At 38.4% G+C, this 21,178-nt stretch overlaps 1 protein-coding gene and 1 pseudogene across 3 annotated transcripts in view; both read left to right on the top strand.

Moving 5' to 3' along the window:
• Positions 1–21,178, top strand: part of PTPN13 (protein tyrosine phosphatase non-receptor type 13) — a gene marked incomplete at its 5' end in the record, with an annotated part of 165,821 nt that overhangs the window by 137,730 nt on the left and 6,913 nt on the right. For both annotated transcript variants that reach the window (XM_079712031.1, XM_079712030.1), the window contains 4 exons: positions 10,935–10,990; positions 14,875–14,981; positions 16,544–16,692; positions 19,040–19,130. In XM_079712031.1, the coding sequence (XP_079568157.1) occupies positions 10,935–10,990; positions 14,875–14,981; positions 16,544–16,692; positions 19,040–19,130 (403 nt within the window). The remainder of the gene's footprint in view (positions 1–10,934; positions 10,991–14,874; positions 14,982–16,543; positions 16,693–19,039; positions 19,131–21,178) is intronic.
• On the top strand, positions 8,132–8,510 carry LOC307058657 (transcription initiation factor TFIID subunit 13-like; annotated as a pseudogene). The gene has a single exon. The product of its transcript is annotated as a transcription initiation factor TFIID subunit 13-like (transcript).

Below are 21,178 nucleotides of genomic sequence, written 5' to 3'. Positions count from 1 at the left end.
TCAATTTGTTAATATGGTATATCACATTGATTTGCATATATTGAAGAATCCTTGCATCCCTGGGATAAATCCCACTTGATCATGGTGTATGATCCTTTTAATGTGTTGCTGGATTCTGTTTACTAGTATTTTGTTGAAGATTTTTGGATCCATATTCATCACTGATATTGGTCTGTAATTTTCTTTTTTTGTAGTATCTTTGTCTGGTTTTGGTATCAGGGTTTTGGTGGCCTCATAGAATGCATTTGGGCATGTTCTTTTCTCTGCAGTTTTTTGGAAGAGTTTGAGAAGAATGGGTGTTAGCTCTTCTCTAAATGTTTGATAGAATTCACCTGTGAATCCATCTGGTCCTGGACTTTCGTTTGTTGGAAGATTTTTAATCACAGTTTCAATTTCATTACTTGTGATTGGTCTGTTCATATTTTCTGTTTCTTTCTGGTTCAGTCTTGGAAGATAATACCTTTCTAGGAATTTGTCCATTTCTTCCAGGTTGTCCATTTTGTTTGGCATAGAGTTGCTTGTAGTAGTTTCTTAGGATGCTTTGTATTTCTGTGGTGTCTTTGGTAACTTCTCCTTTTCATTTCTAATTTTATTGACTTGAGTCCTGTCCCTCTTTTTCTTGATGAGTCTGGCTAATGGTTTATCAACTTTGTTTATCTTGTCAGAGAACCAGCCTTTAGTTTTATTGATCTTTGCTATTGTTTTTTTTGTCTCTATTTCATTTATTTCTGCTCTGATCTTTATGGTTTCTTTCCTTCTGCTAATTTTGGGTTTTGTTTGTTCTTCTTTCTCTAGTTCCTTTAGGTGTAAGGTTAGATTGTTTATTTTAGATTTTTCTTGTTTCTTGAGGTAGGCTTGTATAGCTATAAACTTCCCTCTTAAAACTGCTTTTGCTGCATCCCATAGGTTTTGGATCGTCGTGTTTTCATCATCATTTGTCTTAGGGATTTTTTTATTTCCTCTTTGATTTCTTCAGTGATCTCTTGGTTATTGAGTAACGTATTGTTTAGCCTCCATGTGTTTGTATTTTTTACATTTCTTTCCCTCTAATTCATTTCTAATCTCATAGCGTTTGTGGTCAGAAAAGATGCCTGATATGATTTCAGTTTTTTTTAATTTACTGAGGCTTGATTTGTGACCCAAGATGTGATCTATCCTGGAGAATGTTCCGTGTGCACTTGAGAAGAAAGTGTAATCTGCTGTTTTGGGATGGAATGTCCTATAATATCAATTAAATCTATCTGGTCTGTTGTGTCATTTAAAGCTTCTGTTTCCTTATTTATTTTGATTTTGGATGATCTGTCCATTGGTGTTAGTGAGGTGTTAACATCCCCCACTATTATTGTGTTACTGTCAATTTCCTCTTTTATAGCTGTTAGCAGTTTCCTTATGTATTGAGGTGCTCCTATGTTGAGTGCATATATATTTATAATTGTTATATCTTCTTCTTGATGAATGATCAATGATCCCTTGATCATTATGTAGTGTCCTTCCTTGTCTCTTGTAACATTCTTTATTTTAATGTCTCTTTTACCTGATATGAGTATTGCTACTCCAGCTTTCTTTTGATTTCCGTTCATATGGAATATCTTTTTCCATCCCCTCACTTACAGTCTGTATGTGTCCCTAGGTCTGAAGTGGGTCTCTTGTAGGCAGCATATAATGGGTCTTCTTTTTGTATCCATTCAGCAAGCCTGTGTCTTTTGGTTGGAGCATTTAATCCATTCATGTTTAAGGTAATTATCGATATGTATGTTCCTATTACCATTTTCTTAATTGTTTTGGGTTTGTTTTTGTAGGTTCTTTTCTTCTCTCGTGTTTCCCACTTAGAGAAGTTCCTTTAGCATTTGTTGTAGAGCTGGTTTGGTGGTGCTGAATTCTCTTAGCTTTTGCTTATCTGTAAAGCTTTTGATTTCTCCATCGAATCTGAATGAGATCCTTGCCAGGTAGAGTAATCTTGGTTGTAGGTTCTTCCCTTTCATCACTTTAAGTATATCATGCCGCTCCCTTCTGGCTTGTAGAGTTTCTGTTGAGAAATCAGCTGTTAACCTTATGGGAGTTCCCTTTTATGTTATTTGTCATTTTTCCCTTGCTGCTTTCAATGATTTTTCTTTAATTTTTTCCAATTTGATTACTATATGTCTTGGCATGTTTCTCCTTGGGTTTATCCTGTATGGGACTCGCTGGGCTTCCTGGACTTGGGTGGCTATTTCCTTTCCCATGTTAGGGAAGTTTTCAACTATAATCTCTTCAAATATTTTCTTGGGTCCTTTCTCTCTCTCTTCTCCTTCTGGGACACCTATAATGCGAATGTTGTCACTTTTAATGTTGTCCCAGAGGTCTGTTAGGCTGTCTTCATTTCTTTTCATTCTTTTTTCTTTATTCTGTTCTGCAGCAGTGAATTCCACCACTCTGTCTTCCAGGTCACTTATCTGTTCTTCTGCCTCAGTTATTCTGCTATTGATTCCTTCTTGTGTAGTTTTCATTTCAGTTATTGTATTGTTCATCTCTGTTTGTTTGTTCTTTAATTCTTCTAGGTCTTTGTTAAACATTTCTCACATCTTCTCGATCTTTGCCTCCATTGTTTTTCCGAGGTCCTGGATCATCTTCACTATCATTATTCTGAATTCTTTTTCTGGAAGGTTGCCTATCTCCACTTCATTTAGTTGTTTTTCTGGGGTTTTATCTTGTTCCTTCATCTGGTACATAGCCCTCTGCCTTTTCATCTTGTCTATCTTTCTGCGAATGTGGTTTTTGTTCCACAGGCTGCAGGATTGTAGTTCTTTTTGCTTCTGCTATCTGCCCTCTCTGTCTCATACTTTCTAATGCTTCCCTATTATTCTCTTGCATAGATATACCATAATTTATTAAATTGACTATATATTATGAGTATGAAATTTATTATAAACAGTAATGCAGCAAAGATTCCTATTTCTTTATAATGTAAATTCTAGGTCTCACAAGACAGAATTATGCCCTCAACCCCAGCATTTCAAAGGTTTATATTATTTTTCTGATTCTTGCAGGCATTTGAGTTTGTAGTCTGTTCTAGTTTGCTTGGGCTGCCATAACAAAACACCATAACCTGAGGGCTTAAAAAAAGAGAGAGAAAATGTATCTTTTCACAGTTCTGGAGGCTGGATGTCTACGATCAAGTTGTTAGCAGGTTTGGTTTCTGACAAGACCTCTCTCCTTGGCTTGCAGGCAGCTCTCTTCTAGCTGTGTCCTCACATGGTCTTTCCTTTGTGTGCACACACTCCTGGTGTCTCTTCCTCTTCTTATAAGGACACCAATCCTATTGGATTAGACTACCATCCTCATGACCTCATTTAGCCTCAGTTACCTCCGTAAAGACCCTATTTTCCAAATACAGTCCCATTGCGGGTTAGGACTTCAACCTGTGAACTTTGGGGGGACACAGGTCAGTTTATAACACAATCTTTGCCTTAACAACTTATAAAATATAATCAAGGGCTTCCTGGGTGGCACAGTGGTTGAGAATTCGCCTGCCAATGCAGGGGACACAGGTTCGATCCCTCTTCTGGAAGGATCCCACATACCGTGGAGCAACTGAGCCCATGTGCCACAACTCCTGAGCCTGCGTGCCACAGCTTCTGAAGCCCACACGCCTAGAGCCTGTGCTCTGCAACAAGAGAAGCCACCGCAACAAGAAGCCTGTGCACCACAACAAAGAGTAGCTCCTGTTTGCCACAAGTAGAGAAAGTCCGTGCGCAGCAACGAAGACCCAATGCAGCCAAAAATAAATAAATAAAATAAATAAATGTTTAAAAAGAAGAAAAAAAGAACACTCATGTGCACATCTTTGTGTGGATATGTAAAATTTAAATATATATGTATAATCAAATAAAACTTTATTCACAATAGTTACAAAACAAGAGCTCTAGGCATAAATTCAGCCAAAAGTGTACATATTTATGAATACTTTAAAACTCTACAGAGAAGCACAAAAGAAGTATTCAAGAAAAACATTCCTTGTTCTTTTGATAGAAAAAATCTAAAATTTAAGTTCTCCCTAGATTCACCCCTAAATTAAATATGGTCCCATAAAATATTTTGAGGTTTCTGTTTTGTTTCGTTGTTTGTTTTAATGAGAGGCAGGGTGGCTTTGTGAAATCATTCTAAAGTTTACATAGTAGAATTAGGATGTAAAACTATCCAGAACAAATCTAAAAATTAAGGTTCGTGGGGGGAGAATATTCCTACCAGGTATTAGGAAATATTATGTAAATAATACATAAGTTGTCCTGCCACCAAAGTATAGATAGAGCCCACAAATTTGTGTCTTGAGAATTCAAGATGTTTAAGACCAAGTATTTCGGGCCAGTCCATCCTGAAAAACAAATTAGCACTTGTATAGATGAGACTTCTGCTTTAGAAGAGATTTTGACTAATGGTAAGCAAAACAAAGAAAGCAAAAAACAAATTTAGGAAAAGAGGACACAAGGTACTGAAATAAAAACATGAAAAAGTTTCATGTGTTTCAAAATCTAAATGTGTTAAAGTCACAATGGTAATTATATTCATAAGAAGGCAAATTCAAAAGAGACAAATATGACTATTCTCCATCGCTGAAAAAAAGACTGAACCAGTATTCTAGAAAAGTTTTGTTTCATCTTAACATTTCTCGAGTATTACCTACATTTGAGTAGTTCTAAGAGTTCCTTAGAGTTTTTTTAAATATTCAGAACTTTGTAAGTGTGCCACGTTGAGAATCACCCTAAACAAATGATTATTTACTGAATTGGTTCTTAACAGTATATTTTGCAACCCTGAAAGTTTTATCATGTGTCAAAAGTTAAGGTGCTGTCCACTGGTATTATAAAAAGTAGAGGAATGGCCTTTTTAAAAAGAAAGATTGTCCCTCTGATAGCTACTTGTGCAAGTCGTTGCATTTGTTCCTCTGCTGCAATTAATTGTCTCTATAGTTGACTACAGTAGCCCCCTGCCCCCCATCTACAGTTTCACTTTTGGGGGTTTCAGTTACGGTCAACCACAGTTGGAGAATGTTAAATGGAGATTCCAGAAATAAACAATTGGTGTTTTAAATGGTGTGTCATTCTAAGTAGTGAGATGAAATCTTGCTCTGTCTCACTCCATCCCACCCAGGACATAAATCATCCCTTTGTCCAATGTATCTTGCCCATTAGCCACTTAGTAGCCATCTTGGTTATCGGAGCGGTCATTGCAGTATCGAAGTGTTCGTGTTCATGTAACTCTTATTCAATGATGGCCCTGCAGTACAAGAGTAGTGATGCTGGCAATCTGGATGTTACCAAAGAGAAGCCATAAGTGCTTCCTTTAAGTGAAAAGGTGAAAGTTCTCTACTTCATAAGGAAAGAGAAAAATCATATGCTGAGGTTAGTTGCTAAGATCTACGGTAAGAACAAATCTATCTGCGAAATTGTGAAGAAGGAAAAAAATTTGTGCTGGTTTTGCTGTTGCACCTCAAACTGAAAAAGTTAAGGCCACAGTGCATGAAAAATGCTTAGTTAAGATGGAAGAGGCATTCAATTTGTGAGTGGAAGACATGAACAGAAAACAGAGTTCAGCACTTTCCATGGTTTCAGGCATTCACTGGGTGTCTTGGAACATATCACCCCTCAGATAAAGGGGTACTACTCTACGTCTTAGTGAAGTACTTCAGGCCAATGTGTGTTATTTGTGAATGAAGGAATGAATGCCAGTCATATACATTATTGTAAATTACTACCGAAAGTTTCAAAACTCTTCACTTCAGCTGTTGCTGAACTTGTTTGATTATTGTGGGGATAACAGGGTAAGAAGAGACGTCAGGGTTTCTGTCCTAAATTTGCTTGTACAATCTAGCAGTCAATTTGGGAGATGTACACATGCAAATAAGTAAATTTTCTTCCTCCATGGAAGCTCTGATTTCCCACAAATAAATTGAAATTAATATCATATAATTTTACTTTCAACTCTACAAAAAGCTATAGTAAGCTATAGTAAAACTTATCCTGCTTTTTTATGGAGTGTCTGTGGAGTTCAGAGAGGATTATAAAGAATTAGGGAATATAGGGGCTATACAGGAGTATGTGGGTATGGTTATTAAAGCCTCCTAGAGAATTAGCATTTTAAAGATTTTGATAGGTGAGATAAAATGGGAAAGAGCATTCCATACCAAGGAGCTTCTCAGCAAAGGTACGAAGGTCTGGATCAACATGGAAAATTCAGGGCACTAAATCATTGCTATTAGGGTATCACATGGTGTCTTGAAAGCTAAGGCTTAAGAGATAGGCAGGGATGGCTTCATGAAATGACTTACATGCCATGCCAAAGAAAGCTATTTTCATCTGGCACTGGGCACTACAAATTATGTAGCTGGTCCTAGATCCAGCAGATACCTCCTCTACTCTTCAAGTTGCTGGATCTGGATTCTTTGAGCAGTAGGATTACAAACTAACCTTCAAACAGGCTGGCCATGATAAAAACCTTAAATCTTTTCCTTGAGGCAGTACTACAGCCTCCTCCTCTTCCAAAGAACCTACAATCCAGAATGAGAAGAGAGACTGACCCACCCCCAAACCATACATAGGTAAACTTTGCAAAAATAGTGAAAAATCGGTTAATACAAGAATTGCTATAGTGTATTTCCAATTGAGCTTTATCTCATTTTAATAATAACACTTTTTAAATAAATTTATTTATTTTTGGCTGCATTGGGTCTTCATTGCTGCGCGCGGGCTTTCTCTTTGTTGTGGTCTACGGGCTCCTCAGTGTGGTGGCTTCTCTTGTTGCAGAGCACGGGCTCTAGGTGTGTGGGCTTCAGTAGTTGTGGCTCACAGGCTCTAGAGCGCAGGCTCAGTAGTTGTGGCGCACGGGCTTAGTTGCTCCATGGCCTGTGGGATCTTCTAGGCCTAGGGCTCGAACCTGTGCCCCCTGCATTGGCAGGCGGATTCTTAACCACTGTGCCACCAGGGAAGCCCAATAACACTTTTATAAAAGGCTGTATACTTTGCAAAATGATTGCACACATGGTGATTCCTAGATCAGTATTATGATGGGGAATAAGAAATCCAAATGACTTTACTTGGAAAAAAGTTTTAACCCAGACTAAAATTATCAGCTTCTAAAAACAGATAAGGAGGGCTTCCCTGGTGGCTCAGTGGTTAAGAATCCGCCTGCCAATGCAGGGGAAATGGGTTCAAGCCCTGGTCTGGGAAGATCTCACATGCTGCAGAGCAACTAAGCCCGCGTGCTGCAACTGCTAAAGCCCGTGCACCTAGAGCCCATGCTCCGCAACAAGAGAAGCCACCGCAATGAGAAGCCCACACACTGCAACGAAGAGCAGCCCCCGCTCGCTGCAACTAAAGAAAGCCCACACACAGCAACGAAGACCCAACACAGCGAAAAACAAATTAATTTTTTTAAAAAAACGGATAAGGTCTAAGAAGCTTTTTTTTCAGTTGTCAGTGGATAAAAACAATCTACTTTATTTCTTCCGCCATAGAAGTTCTGTGTTTCCCTCAGATAAACTGAAATTGATATCAGAGTAACTTAATTATAGATACATTTTAACTCTACAGAGTCTGTACCTAAAAGGTCAAATAAACACACAATTACAAGTTGTGATAAGGTGTATGAAGTTTAAAAAAGCGCTACGAAAGAGAATACCAGGGAGACCCACTTTTAGACTGGGTGGTTAGGAAACATCCTCAGAAGGTAAAGACACTTAGATTAAACAAGGAAAAAGTGAAAAAAGCGATTTTGAAGAGCTAAAAGAAAGGCCCATCAGTTTGAAGCCTAGTTAGTGAAGAGGAGAGTAAAACCAGATGGATTGTAGAGGTAGACAGAGGCCAGATAATGCAGGGTCTTGAAATGGAAGGAATTTCCCATTTAAGATAATTTGTCCTAATGAAGATTTAAATGTAAGGTTAACCATGTAAGAATGCAACTTGGCATCTCCTGATTGTAGCAAACTGCTTCTGCAGGACTTGGGTCTCTGTGACACCATGCTCAGTTAAAGTACGACGTGATTGATCTCAGCTTCCTAGGGAGACACCCCTCGCTTTAAAAAATAAAAGGGCAAATATGATAGCCCTTATATGTGTAATCTAAAATATGATACAGGCCCTGGAGGTGGCTGGCTTCTGGGATGGCAGATGAAGAAGAAGACCCCACCTTTGAGGAAGAAAATGAAGAAATTGGAGGAGGTGCAGAAGGTGGACAGGGTGAAAGAAAGAGACTTTTTTTCTAAAGAATTACAGTGTATGATATATGGGTTTGGGGATGACCAGAATCCTTATACTGAGTCCGTAGATATTCTTGAAGACCTTGTCATAGAGTTCATCACCGAAATGACTCACAAGGCAATGTCAATTGGAAGACAAGGTCGGGTACAAGTTGAAGATAGCGTCTTCTTGATTTGAAAGGACCCAAGAAAGTTTGCTAGGGTTAAAGACTTGCTTACTATGAATGAAGAATTGAAACGAGCTAGAAAAGCATTTGATGAAGCAAACTATGGATCTTGACACTTTTTGTACTTTCTGAAGCTTCATTATTTTCTGGGGAAACCATATTTAATAACTATATTTTCCACAGTAATGTTCTGATATCTAGCCATGTGAATGAAAGATAGAGAACCACAACGTTTTCAGTCTTTATTTTCATGTCTTCAATTTTAGAGTGACATTGGAGCCTTTAATTGCCTGCCGTTATATTACCATACTTTGAATTAATTACTGGATTTTAATGACCACATGTAAGTCAAAGTACCTTGCAAACCATTCAATTCCTTCTGATTTTTGACCATCTAAATGATGAACTAATATTTATGTATTAGGTGTACTTGTGCCTTTGTAGGCTTTACTGTAGCTGTTTAATATGTGAAATCTCAATGGTACCTTTGATAGCTAAGACATATGTTTCATGTATTCTAAAGTTTTTAGATTACAGTAGTCCTAAGTTATTAAAAGACTTTTAAGGAGAAAATGATAGAAAATACAACCTTTAAGGAGGAAATGATAGAAAATACAACCTTTTTTAGGAGTGTTTGTCTTAAGATAATTTGTTTTAATACTCTTTTCTTTAGATAACGAGTGTTTTTTTTATTTTAATTTTTTTATTTTTGAGAAACTAAAACTTTCCTTTGAATGCTTCTGTGTTGGAAGACTTATTTGATTTAAAATCTTCAGGGCTTATACTATTTGTCAGTTTTTAAGAGAACTCATTTTCCCAGGTCAAAGCTTCTAAAAATAAGTGCTTTCAGTAGCAGGAATGGCATTGCTGAAAAAAACTGATGGCAGGATAAGCATTTGGGGTAGTGTTTTATTAACTTATTTGTTAGTACTTGTTCATTGTGGAAATGTGTACTTGACTAAGACCATGTGTGGCTATGGAAACCACTTTTGTAGTTCAGCATATACAGGTTTTGTGCATATTTAGCTTATTGTATTATTCTTGCACTTAGCTTAAAGTAAGGATTAAAATTACATTTAAGGGGATCATTGGATATTACTGTTTGTGAAACTGAATGTTTTGTGTCCCGCTTATAAACATTATCTATGAATTAGTACTTAGGAAAACTTTACTTTCTTAACCTATCAGTATAAGGAATAAAGTATGAAAAATTAAAAAGAAAAAATATGATACAAATGAACTTATTTACAAAACAGAAGCAGACTCACAGTTATATAAAACTTGATGGTTACCAAAGGGGAAAAGGGGTGGGAGAGGGATAAATTAGGAGTTTGGTATCAGCATATACAAACTACTATATATAAAACAGATAAACAACAAGGTCCTACTGTATAGCACAGGGAACTATATTCAATATTCTGTAATAAACCATAATGGTAAAGAACATGAAAAAGAATATACATGTGTGTGTATATATATGTGTGTGTGTATGTGAATCACTTTGCTGTACAGCAGAAACTAACAAAACATTGTAAATCAACTATACTTTAATTTAAAATTTTAAAAATTAAATAAATGGGCAAGGTAATTTAACACATTGGAAATTTTAGATTTTAAAATTGAAGTAGTGGGGGCTTCCCTGGTGGCGCAGTGGTTGAGAGTCCTCCTGCCAATGCAGGGGACGCGGGTTCGTGCCCCGGTCCTGGAGGATCCCACATGCCATGGAGCAGCTGGGCCCGTGAGCCATGGCCGCTGAGCCTGCGTGTCTGGGGCCTGTGCTCCGCAACGGGAGAGGCCACAACAGTGAGAGGCCTGCGTACTGCAAAAAAATAGAATAAAATTTGAAGTAGAGTAAAAACATATGCACATCTAAATAATTGTTTCGTTGGATTTTCCTTTTTCTTTTTCCTTACCTCTATACATTCATATCCCTTATATAAGAAATGAAAGGGACTTCCCTGGTGGCACAGTGGTTAAGAATCCGCCTGCCGATGCAGGGGATGCGGGTTCGAGCCCTGGTCTGGGAAGATCCCACATGCCGCAGAGCAACTAAGCCCGTGCACCACAACTACTGAGCCTGCGCTCTAGAGCCCACGAGCCACAACTACTGAAGCCCACGCACCTAGAGCCTGTGCTTCGCAACAGGAGAAGCCACCGTAATGAGAAGCCTGTGCACCACAAGAAAGAGTAGCCCCCGCTCGCCACAACTAGAGAAAGCCCTCACGCAGCAATGAAGACCCAATGCAGCCAAAAATAAATAAAATAAATAAATTTATATATATATAAAAAGAAATTAATGAAAAGCCAAGATGAGTGTGAGGTGAATAAGTGGAGCCAGCCAAAACTCTTGTGCCACTGTAGATGCCTTAGCCACAGTTTGGCATGCATTAATTGAATGTCGTGTGTCTCTGTAACATGATGATGAATAATAACAGTAAATATAGGAAATAAAGTTGAACATTATATAAGATTGTTTTTGGTTTGTTTGTTTTTTTGGTACAATGGGCTAATTTGATTCTGGTTTCTCTTTGTTGTAGTCTACCAAAATGAATGGCTGTGAAGAATATTGTGAAGAAAAAGTTAAAACTGAAAGGTAAAAAAACTATTTTTCAAATATTTATAACACTTTCATTCTCTTTTTAGAAGTGCTCTCAAGATTTCCATTTAGATGTTGATTTTTAAATTAATGTGTCTTTTCCAGTCAAATGAGACTTACTGAGTAGATTATGGAACTATGGTTGAATATTAAAAATGTTTCTGAATGTTGTTACAAGGAGGTTCTAGTGACATGTGACAATGTGTTTGTTATGCCATTGCTCAAAAAAAGCAATGTATTTTCTTGACCATCAGAAAAAATGCAAGAAAAGTCTAAAAGGAAATGTGCCAGCAATGATGATAGTAGCTTCTCCTGGTGTGATTATAGGTAACCTATTTTTCTGTTTCTCTAAATTTTTCTATACTTCACAAATTTCATTCTTTAATAAGAAAATAAAACCAAAGAAGGTAAGAAACATTTTAAACCCCCCACAAATGTTTTTCTTTTTGAAAACGGTTTCTAATATAAAATAAGATATTTTGTAACACTAAATGATGTCTCAGGAAGAGTTTATATATATTGTTGGCCAACAAAGTGGTTGTACATAAATTTTGCTTCATATTAAATGATAACCAAACAGTCAAAGGGAGCTATTTCCATTTTCCTAGAAAAGCAAATTGACAGTGTATTTTTCACTAAGTAAAGTTAGACAGGGGGTACATATTGTTAACATAGAAATGCATAGTCTTATATTTAAAAGATAAGCAAATATCTGGGCCAGCCACCAATAGTAATAAGATACAGGTTCTTCCCTGTCAACAGGGGAAGGGAGGAAGAATAAATTAGTGTAAATTCTTCGGGTGGCAAATTGAAAACACTATTAACATACAGATTTTATTAACATGTTACTGATTCTTGGAAACACTTTTTAAAAATTTTAACGTCTCATGAAGGGTCATAAAATTATAGTCTGATATTATTTCTTAATGTAAGCAAAGTAATAGCGTATCTTTTTTTATTATTATTATTTTCCAGATATTTATTGAGCACCTAATATAAACCAGACAATGTGCTTGAAATACACTGTTAACAAGACAAAGAAGTTCCTTAACCCAAGGAACTCACAGTCCAGCATAAAGGCAAATATTAATCAAATAATCCCACAAATAAATCATCATAGACCATGAAAAATGCTGTTTATTGTAAAAAGTCACGACAAACTGTGAGAGGATATCACCTGGGGGCTTGATGTTCTCAGACAGTAGTAGGTGAGATTTCTCCATGAAGAAACATTTATGTTCTGAAGCATGAACAGGAGTCGCCTAGGACAGGGGTAGGGGTAGGGGAAGGATGGCGTGGAGCTGTCCAAGCAGAGGAACAGCGTCTGCAAAGACCCCAGGGCGGGAGAGGGCACAGAGCCACCTGAGGGCCTGAACTAGACCAGAGTGGCTGACAGCAAACAGGAAAGGGGCCCAAGATGAGAAGGGAGCAGGATAAGGACCTTGGCCTTTATCCCAAGAGAAATGGGGGCCATGGAGTTTTTTAAGCAGTGGACTGACAATAAGGTATGTACTGTGGAGAATGAATTGGAGAGGGCCAGAGGGGAAGTGCAGAGGCCAATATGGGAGATAAATAGAAGGAAAAGAGAGAAAATGAGAGAGTGTGAGCAACCCCATGTCAGTTGGGAGGCAAACTGGTAGAGATTAAGAACATGGGCTTGGAATCAAGCTGCCCAGTTTGTGTCCTGGCTTTGTCACTTACTCTGTGATCTTGAGCAAATTACCTGAGCTCATCTCTAAAACAGGGATAGTATCTGTCTACCTCCTAGACTGTGCGAGGATTAAATGACCAATACACCTCAAGAACTTAGAGTGGTATCTGGCGCACAGGAACGTGCTGTGGCCCAAGGCCACACAGCTACTACCTAGAAACAGACAGATACTGGACTCCTCTGATTAAAGCTGGGGGTGGGCGGGCCGGGCCCTGAGCCTCGTCCACTTGTCCACCTCTACCACCACCTTGTCCTAGTCCCTAAATGTCCCACGCAGCCCTAAATGCCTGGGACTTCACAGACTCCCTCTCTGCCAAATAAGGTTGGCCTCAGAGTGGCCTGTTGGGAGCCTATCTCCTGGGCATTGTGTGAAAAAATGGAGTGACGGCAGCTGACCTGTTTAAGAGTTCCGGCACGCAGGGCCACGCTCAACTTTATAACATAACTATACTAGAACCTCAGAAGGCTTTTGCTTCCCATACTTCATCTGCCAAAAAGAAAAAAAGTCTAAACACTCTTCTGCTTGCTGACATATATATAAACTATTTTATTTTTTAAACAACAATGAAGGGGGAAAAAGCCACAAAACAGACAAAAACAGCCTCGAAGGGACTCAAAGGACATGTAGATCTCAGAAGGGTACGGTTAACAGAAATGCCTTTGAAGGAACTCCTGCGAAGTTTATGGTGGCCCTCACTACCTGCCTGCTTTATTATTCACTCTGTCTCCCCTCTCTGCCCCTCCTAAGCCATGGTTGTGACCCGGTTTCAAGCAGAGACTTAGTCAACTCTGGGTTCTAACCTCCTAGAGATTTGCTTGGGGACAAGGAAGTCCATGTTTCAACCACAGGCCCCACTGCAGGAATGGCCCCCTGAGACCTCACGGCCTGTGGCTGGTCAGGGTCACTGGGGGGTGAAGACAGGGTCTATGAACCCACAACCCAGCCAGCTGTTCCAGGTGTTTGGCACATAGGTAGTCCAAGTATCTCTCATTGTGACCTAATTCAGAATAGCATATCTTACAATGATACGTGTCATAGGTTCAAAGAACTGTAGTACATTCCCTTCAACCTAGCAATTTTATTTCTAAGAATTGATCCTACTACCATATGTATGCAGGCATTTCTATAAGAATATTTATTGCAACATTGTTTATAGTAGTAAAAAACCATAATAGACACAAAATAAATTAGAGTGTGCTCATACAATGAAATACTAAGCAGCTGTTCAAAAGAATGAGAAAGAAGGGAGGATCCTTACGGGAGGATCTCCAAAACATATCCTTCCAAACAAAGCATACTTGCTAGAAGACCAAAAAGACCTCATGGACGCAGAACTTGCAAATTACATGTTAATTGTGATGTACAATTAGTTGGAGCAGAGGAAAGCATCCACCATAAAAGCAGCATAATTGCTGTCCTGTTACAATGTTTTGGGAGCATTAGTGCATGTCCTGCCTTAATGGTGTATAATATTGTCATCAGACAAAATGTACTCTGCTTTGTTCCCCGGAGCATCAGAAAGTTAAAAATGTATTCAGGCCTTTGCATTATCCTTTTTCATCTCATCTGATCACTAAATGTTATTCTTCTACCTAGTTTCTCTTTTCTAGCCACCCACCTTACCTGAGAGATGGCATCTGCTGTGCACCACTAGAATAATGAGAACTTGTACTGAGTTTTATTACATTAAGTGAGTGCCCAGATACCGGAGTGTCCTTTTCACCCCCAATTGTAGTGAAACACTGATGTCCATCAGTAGGGACTTCTGTAATTAAATGAAGAATCATTCATACAGTACAATAGTAGACAGCTGTTTAAAAAAACAAAAGAGAGCTCTACTTACACAGTTGTAATCATGCATCCAAGTGGAAGGGTGGAAACAAACCACCACCTTCTCCATCCCCAAGAGGACTCCTTCAACCTAAGGTTCAAAGACTTGGGATTTGTTTGAGGACAAAATTTAAACTATATTAAACAATTCTGTACCTCAATTTAATTTATATCTACCAATAAGTTTTAGGAATTGTGGATTTAAGGTTTTTTTAATCAGATAATCTATTTTTAAATACCATAATAATTGTAGTGGAAATATGTAGTTCAAGAACATAATATTTCAATTTATTTTGGACACAGAACTGAAGAAAATATAAATGTGTTCTGTTGTCATAGCTTAATTCACAAGTCAGCAGAAAAGAAGACTGATGATGATGATGAAATAACATGGGGAAGTGATGAATTGCCAACAGAAGTGACAAACCACGAAGATTCCAATAAAGGCAAGAAATTTATTAGCAACTTTTTAAATAAAAACTATAGGAAGAAAAAATAAGTGTTTGAAAATTACAGTTTTCAGAATATATGGATATGTTATTTCACCATATGTCTGCATTATTAAGTTCTATACATAAAGTTAAATCACATAAACAAACATCAACATTCATTTATTGACCAGATATTTGCACAGTTATTAGGCTAAAATTCTCAGTGACTTGGAGTAAAACATGTAAATAGATGTGTAAGTACTTTAAATGGAAACACAGAGTCACAATTTTGCCATCTTGGAATAAGAAATCTAGGAGCACATTTTATTTATAGTAAAGTAGGAAGAATAGCTCAAAGATAGGAAAATTTTTAAGAGTAAGAGTCAGTTGGTCTGTCCTCACTATTACTGCCTCTCTTGTTTTATACTGAGCCAGTAGATAAATGAAGTTCTATCCAGCGTTCTATTTCTTTTTCTTCGTATAAAGAAATGTTATATTAATGCAGTGAAAGAACACAGTTTTGTAATTTGAAGTCATTGTTGAAAGAAATTAAAGGAGTCGAATTAACACTTTTTTGACTTAGTTGGTTTGTTGGTGTCAATGGAAATGCTCAAATCCTGTAACCCAGGTTCATCTCTCCAGCATCTGAGCTCCTGTTGCATTCACACTCAGTTCTGTAAAAGTTTACAGATATTTCATATGATTGGATTTTGCATTCACAACTAGTCTTCGCCCCAGACAGAACTTAAGCTTTTTGAGATCCCCCAGTGCCTGGAATTACTGTTGCGTGCATAGTAGCTGCATCATCAAAATGTTTTTATCAACTGATTGATGTAATTAAAGATACACTTGTGCAGACTATAGCAAGAAGTCTCTCCTACTTTTTTCCAGGATAACAGTTGCCTTCTGTTATCAGCATTTTCCATAGGGAGAGCAGGTACTAAATTAGACACATACCTTTTCTTAGACATTGATAGCACTTGTTTGATAAACTCCTAAAGACCCTTAGGATTTCATTTGCATGGAGAAAACTATCAAGTGACAGAGATAGTGGCACTGAGTACCAAGGGTGGGTAGAGAGGGGAGAAATCAGTGTTTCTAGTGCCATGTCCCCTTGTAAGGAATTTCTGAAGCATCTTCCTTCATCTTTTCTCCATGTGCTTGGAGGCTAATTTAAATGCAAAATAAAAACAAGACTAAATACATTCTTATCAAGTAAACAGTGCCATTTGGGTCCAGAGAAGCAAAGAGAAACAATTTAAACTCCTTTAAAAGCTATAAGTAATTGACAGCCAAGAGCCTTAAGAACTCTGAACAGTCAGTGAGGTGTTCCCTTAAGGGTTGGGTACAAGGATCTTGCTATGGCCAGGATTTTCCTTTGATGATTGTATTTATCTGCCTACCTGTTAGTTCTATTGCCTTATTAATTCAAAGACTCTCACTTTTGTAAAAAATAGATGAGGCGAGAATAGGATCAAATTGGTTCTCTTATTGGCTAAAATTAGCTCTCTTATTGGCTAAATCAATTCTGGGGGGAAATTTTTTTTTTTTGTAATCAACTGCCATCTTCTTATTAGGTCATCCCTTTCTGACAGATGAGGAGCTCACCACACTCCCCATTGTCAAACTGCTTCCCTCCAGTAAATACACCGGTACGGAGTTGAAATCAGTCATTCGAATGTTGCAGGGTTTACTAGATCAAGGAATTCCATCTAAGGAGCTAGAGGTAAGGGGCTTTTGACAATGGTTCTTTCTCCAACAAAGTTTTCTGCAAGGTTAGGAGAAATTTTAAGAATCTTGAAAATGTCTGTTACTTTACAACTTCCAACTATAAAAGCACCATCTTGTCATTTCTAGCAGTAAATTAATTTTTCTAATTAGGATCCTAATAGTATTGATTTAAAGGGATCTCTTTAGCAGCTTCAGAGCTTGATAAATCTCCCTGAAGATTATCCTCATATGTAAGGCTAAAGAGATTTTTTTAAAAGTCAAGTATCAATTCCAACCATCCAACTAAACTTCATAGTTAATACACTAAAGATGTGATTCATCGTTAGCAACAGTTTTTATTTTAATACAGCTCCAAGAATGTGCCCCCCAGTTCAAAGCAGCAGTGCTTCAGAGGCCTTGCTTCTGTGGTCTTGCTGGCCCCATCCATTACTTACCACTAGGCCAAAGAATAATGTAGCACCACTGTGGTTTGGGGGTCTACCTTGCCCATCTCTCTCAAACCATCTGCTTACTTGCCCACATCCTGAGCTTTTTGTAGACCCTGAAGTGAAAGGTGCTAACTCCTACTGAGAGCTTCAACAGTGTGCTAGATGCTTTGTGTATAATGCTCAAATAATTTTAAATCCCATTGTATGGATTTGGAAACAGGTTCACAATGTTAAGTTCTATTCTTTCTCTCCATTTTGCAGACGTGATTTCTTCTTTAAGGTCTTAAGTTTAAATGTTACCATCTCAGAGACCTTCCATCACAACCCTTTATAAAGCAGATGTTTATTTTTCTGTATCACAGCAGCTTGTTAATTTCTTCAAAGCATATATCACAATATTTGTTTGTTTACTCTTTTACTGCCTCTTTCTCCCAGTAGCCTGTGGTCTCCAGGACAGCCCAAATCGTATCTTCTTTCTCTCTAACGTACCCCCAGCACTTATTAGAGTGCCTTGCATATAGTAGGCATTTTCAATGTATATTGGTTGACTTGGATGGCTAGATGGATGGATGGATTAATTAATGAGTGAATGAAAAGTGAGAAAGAGTTGACTCTAGAATTTAGGACTATCTTACCACAATTCTACCACTTGGAATATTCTGTGACCCCAGAGACAATAATGCAAGAAATTCTGCTCCAGCTCATTACTTTAAGCCAAAATTGTTTTCATGAATTGGGGTTTTTTTTTCTAAAATGAAATTATACACATCTTTAAGCTGAAATTTCAAATTAAGATACAAACTGCTGTTTCACAAAGTTAGTTGACTACAACATGTTAAAGATATTTGCAACAATATATTTCAACAACTGGTATATTGAATTAGTATTGGGATTGCAGGCTTATTTGTCTTGACAGGACATATTTGTTTCTTAACGGTCAAATTTGCCCTGATCAATAGTCAGTTTTGCACCCTGCACATTTAAAGCATTTGCAGGGGCTTCCCTGGTGGCTCAGTGGTTAAGAATCCACCTGCCAATGCAGGGGACACGGGTTCGAGCCCTGGTCCGGGAGATCCCACATGCCACAGGACAACTAAGCCTGTGTGCCACAACTACTGAGCCTGTGCTCTAGAGCCCGCCAGCCACAACTACTGAAGCCCACGTGCCTAGAGCCCGTGCTCCGCAACAAGAGAAGCCACCGCAATGAGAAGCCCGCACACCACAACGAAGAGTAGCCCCCGCTCGCTGCAACTAGAGAAAGCCCACAGGCAGCAACAAAAACCCAAGGCAGCCAAAAATAAAAATAAATAAAATAAATAAACTTATTTTTTAAAAAAGCATTTGCGCACATATATACAATGGAATATTACTCAGCCATAAAAAGAAATGAAATTGAGCTATTTGTAATGAGGTGGATGGACCTAGAGTCTGTCATACAGAGTGAAGTAAGTCAGAAAGAGAAAGACAAATACTGTATGCTGACACATATATATGGAATTTAAGGGAAAAAAATGTCATGAAGAACATAGGGGTAAGACAGGAATAAAGACACAGACCTACTAGAGAATGGACTTGAGGATATGGGGAGGGGGAAGGGTAAGCTGTGACAAAGTGAAAGAGCGGCATGGACATATATACACTACCAAACGTAAGGTAGATAGCTAGTGGGAAGCAGCCGCATAGCACAGGGAGATCAGCTCGGTACTTTGTGACCGCCTGGAGGGGTGGGATAGGGAGGGTGGGAGGGAGACGCAAAAGGGAGGGGATATGGGAACATATGTATATGTATAACTGATTAAATTTGTTATAAAGCAAAATTAAAAAAAAATAAAAATAAAAAAAAGCATTTGCAATCATTACTGAATTACTGTTTATCTCAACAAATTTAATTTTATTTCCACTTTTGCTTTACAGAATCTTCAAGAATTAAAACCTTTGGATCAGTGTCTAATTGGACAGACTAAGGAAAACAGAAGGAAGAACCGATATAAAAATATACTTCCCTGTAAGTTCCAATTAGGCTTCAAATCAAATGTAATTTTAATATAATTTAAACTGATTTAAAACTTATGTGCTAGTTTACCTTATCTCTCACATAAGTGTGCACACACGCAGACACACACATTCAGAGATTTACATCAGTAACAGATAAATTTATATATATAACCTGAATTTTTTAAAATTATCTTTGGGGCTTCCCTGGTGGTGCAGTGGTTAAGAATCTGCCTGCCAGTGCAGGGGACACAGATTCAAGCCCTGGTCCAGGAAGATCCCACATGCTGCGGAGCATCTAAGCCCGTGTGCCACAACTACTGAGCCTGCGCTCTAGAGCCCGCGGGCCACAACTACTAAGCCCGTGCACCTAGAGCCAGAACCCTGCAACAGGAGAAGCCACCGCAGTAAGAAGCCCACACACCACAATGAAGAGTAGCCCCCACTCACTGCAACTAGAGAAAGCCCGTGCACAGCAACAAAGACCCAACGCAGCCATAAATAAATAAATAAATAAATAAATAAATAAAATTTATAAAATTATCTGTGTGTTCTGAAAATTGATTAGAGGCATCTTAAACATTTCTTCAGACATTGATGAATTTTTAAAGTCTTTTTAAAAATAGGAATTGGCTTCTAGATAAGCAGTTTCTTAGTTCATGGGTCACAATCAAATCTATTTATTCTACTATTTTAAGTTTAGAAAAATGTCTGTGGTACATAACAGCTGTATATGTGTGTGTGGCCACCATGGGACTACCAAGTTGCATTGTTCTTTGAATTGTTTAAGATAACAGGAAGAAAAAAATAGCAATTCTTTTTACCCATATTTCACCCATTTCACCAATCGACGTGTTTTTTTTAAAATATATATATGAATATATGTATATAGCTAAAATATTGACACTAGCAACTTCTTATAATAATCACAAGCCACATTTACATGTATAATCATGTTGGATTTCATGATATGACATACTGACCTTATCTTTGCCAGGAAGTCATAAATTCAAAGATAAATAACAACCAATAGTGACAAATCATGCAATAAATAATACTACAATTGAATTTTTTCAATCAAGGTGGAAGACACAAAATTCATTGTAGAAAACTTCCCTTAAGAATTGAATCTTGGGGCTTCCCTGGTGGCGCAGTGGTTGAGAGTCCGCCTGCCGATGCAGGGGACGCGGGTTCGTGCCCCGGTCCGGGAGGATCCCACATGCCGCGGAGCGGCTGGGCCTGTGAGCCATGGCCGCTGAGCTTGCGCATCCGGAGCCTGTGCTCCACAACGGGAGAGGCCACAACAGTGAGAGGCCCTCGTACAGAAAAAAAAAAAAAAAGAATTGAATCTTAGGGCTTCCCTGGTGGCGCAGTGGTTGAGAGTCTGCCTGCTGATGCTAGGGTACATGGGTTCGTGCCCCGGTCTGGGAAGATCCCACATGCTGCAGAGCGACTGGGCCCGTGAGCCGTGGCTGCTGAGCCTGCGTGTCCGGAGCCTGTGCTCTGCAACGGGAGAGGTCACAACAGTGAGAGGCCCATGTACAGAGAAAAAAAAAAAAAAGAAAAAAAAGAATTGAATCTTAGACAGGAATTTTTTTTTTTTTTTTTTTTTTTTTGCGGTACGCGGGTCTCTCACTGCTGTGGCCTCTCCCATTGTGGAGCTCAGGCTCCAGACGCGCAGGCTCAGCGGCCATGGCTCACGGGCCCAGCCACTCCGCGTCATGTAGGATCTTCCCAGACCGGGGCACGAACCTGTGTCCCCTGCATCGGCAGGTGGACTCTCAATCACTGTGCCACCAGGGAAGCCCTTAGACAGGATTTTTAATATGGAATAGATTATGGTTTGGCATAAAGTAGGTGCTAATTGTTTCGGGCAAAAAAATGGCAGACTAGTATCTCAAAGCAGAATGGGATAAGCCATAAATCCAAAACTACTGAGTAGATTTGTTTCTGTGGATCAAGAGATAGAAGTCAAATAATAGAAGGGCAATTGATGGAGGATTTTGAAATCTATTACTAAATGTCATAATTTGGTAATCACAGAAATAACCAGTTATATGT

Source organism: Hyperoodon ampullatus (genome assembly GCF_949752795.1).
Source record: "Hyperoodon ampullatus genome assembly, chromosome: 1".
NCBI classification, from domain to species: Eukaryota; Metazoa; Chordata; class Mammalia; order Artiodactyla; family Ziphiidae; genus Hyperoodon; species Hyperoodon ampullatus.
Note: the sequence above shows the minus strand (reverse complement) of the source record. Positions and strands in the feature narration are given on the sequence as shown.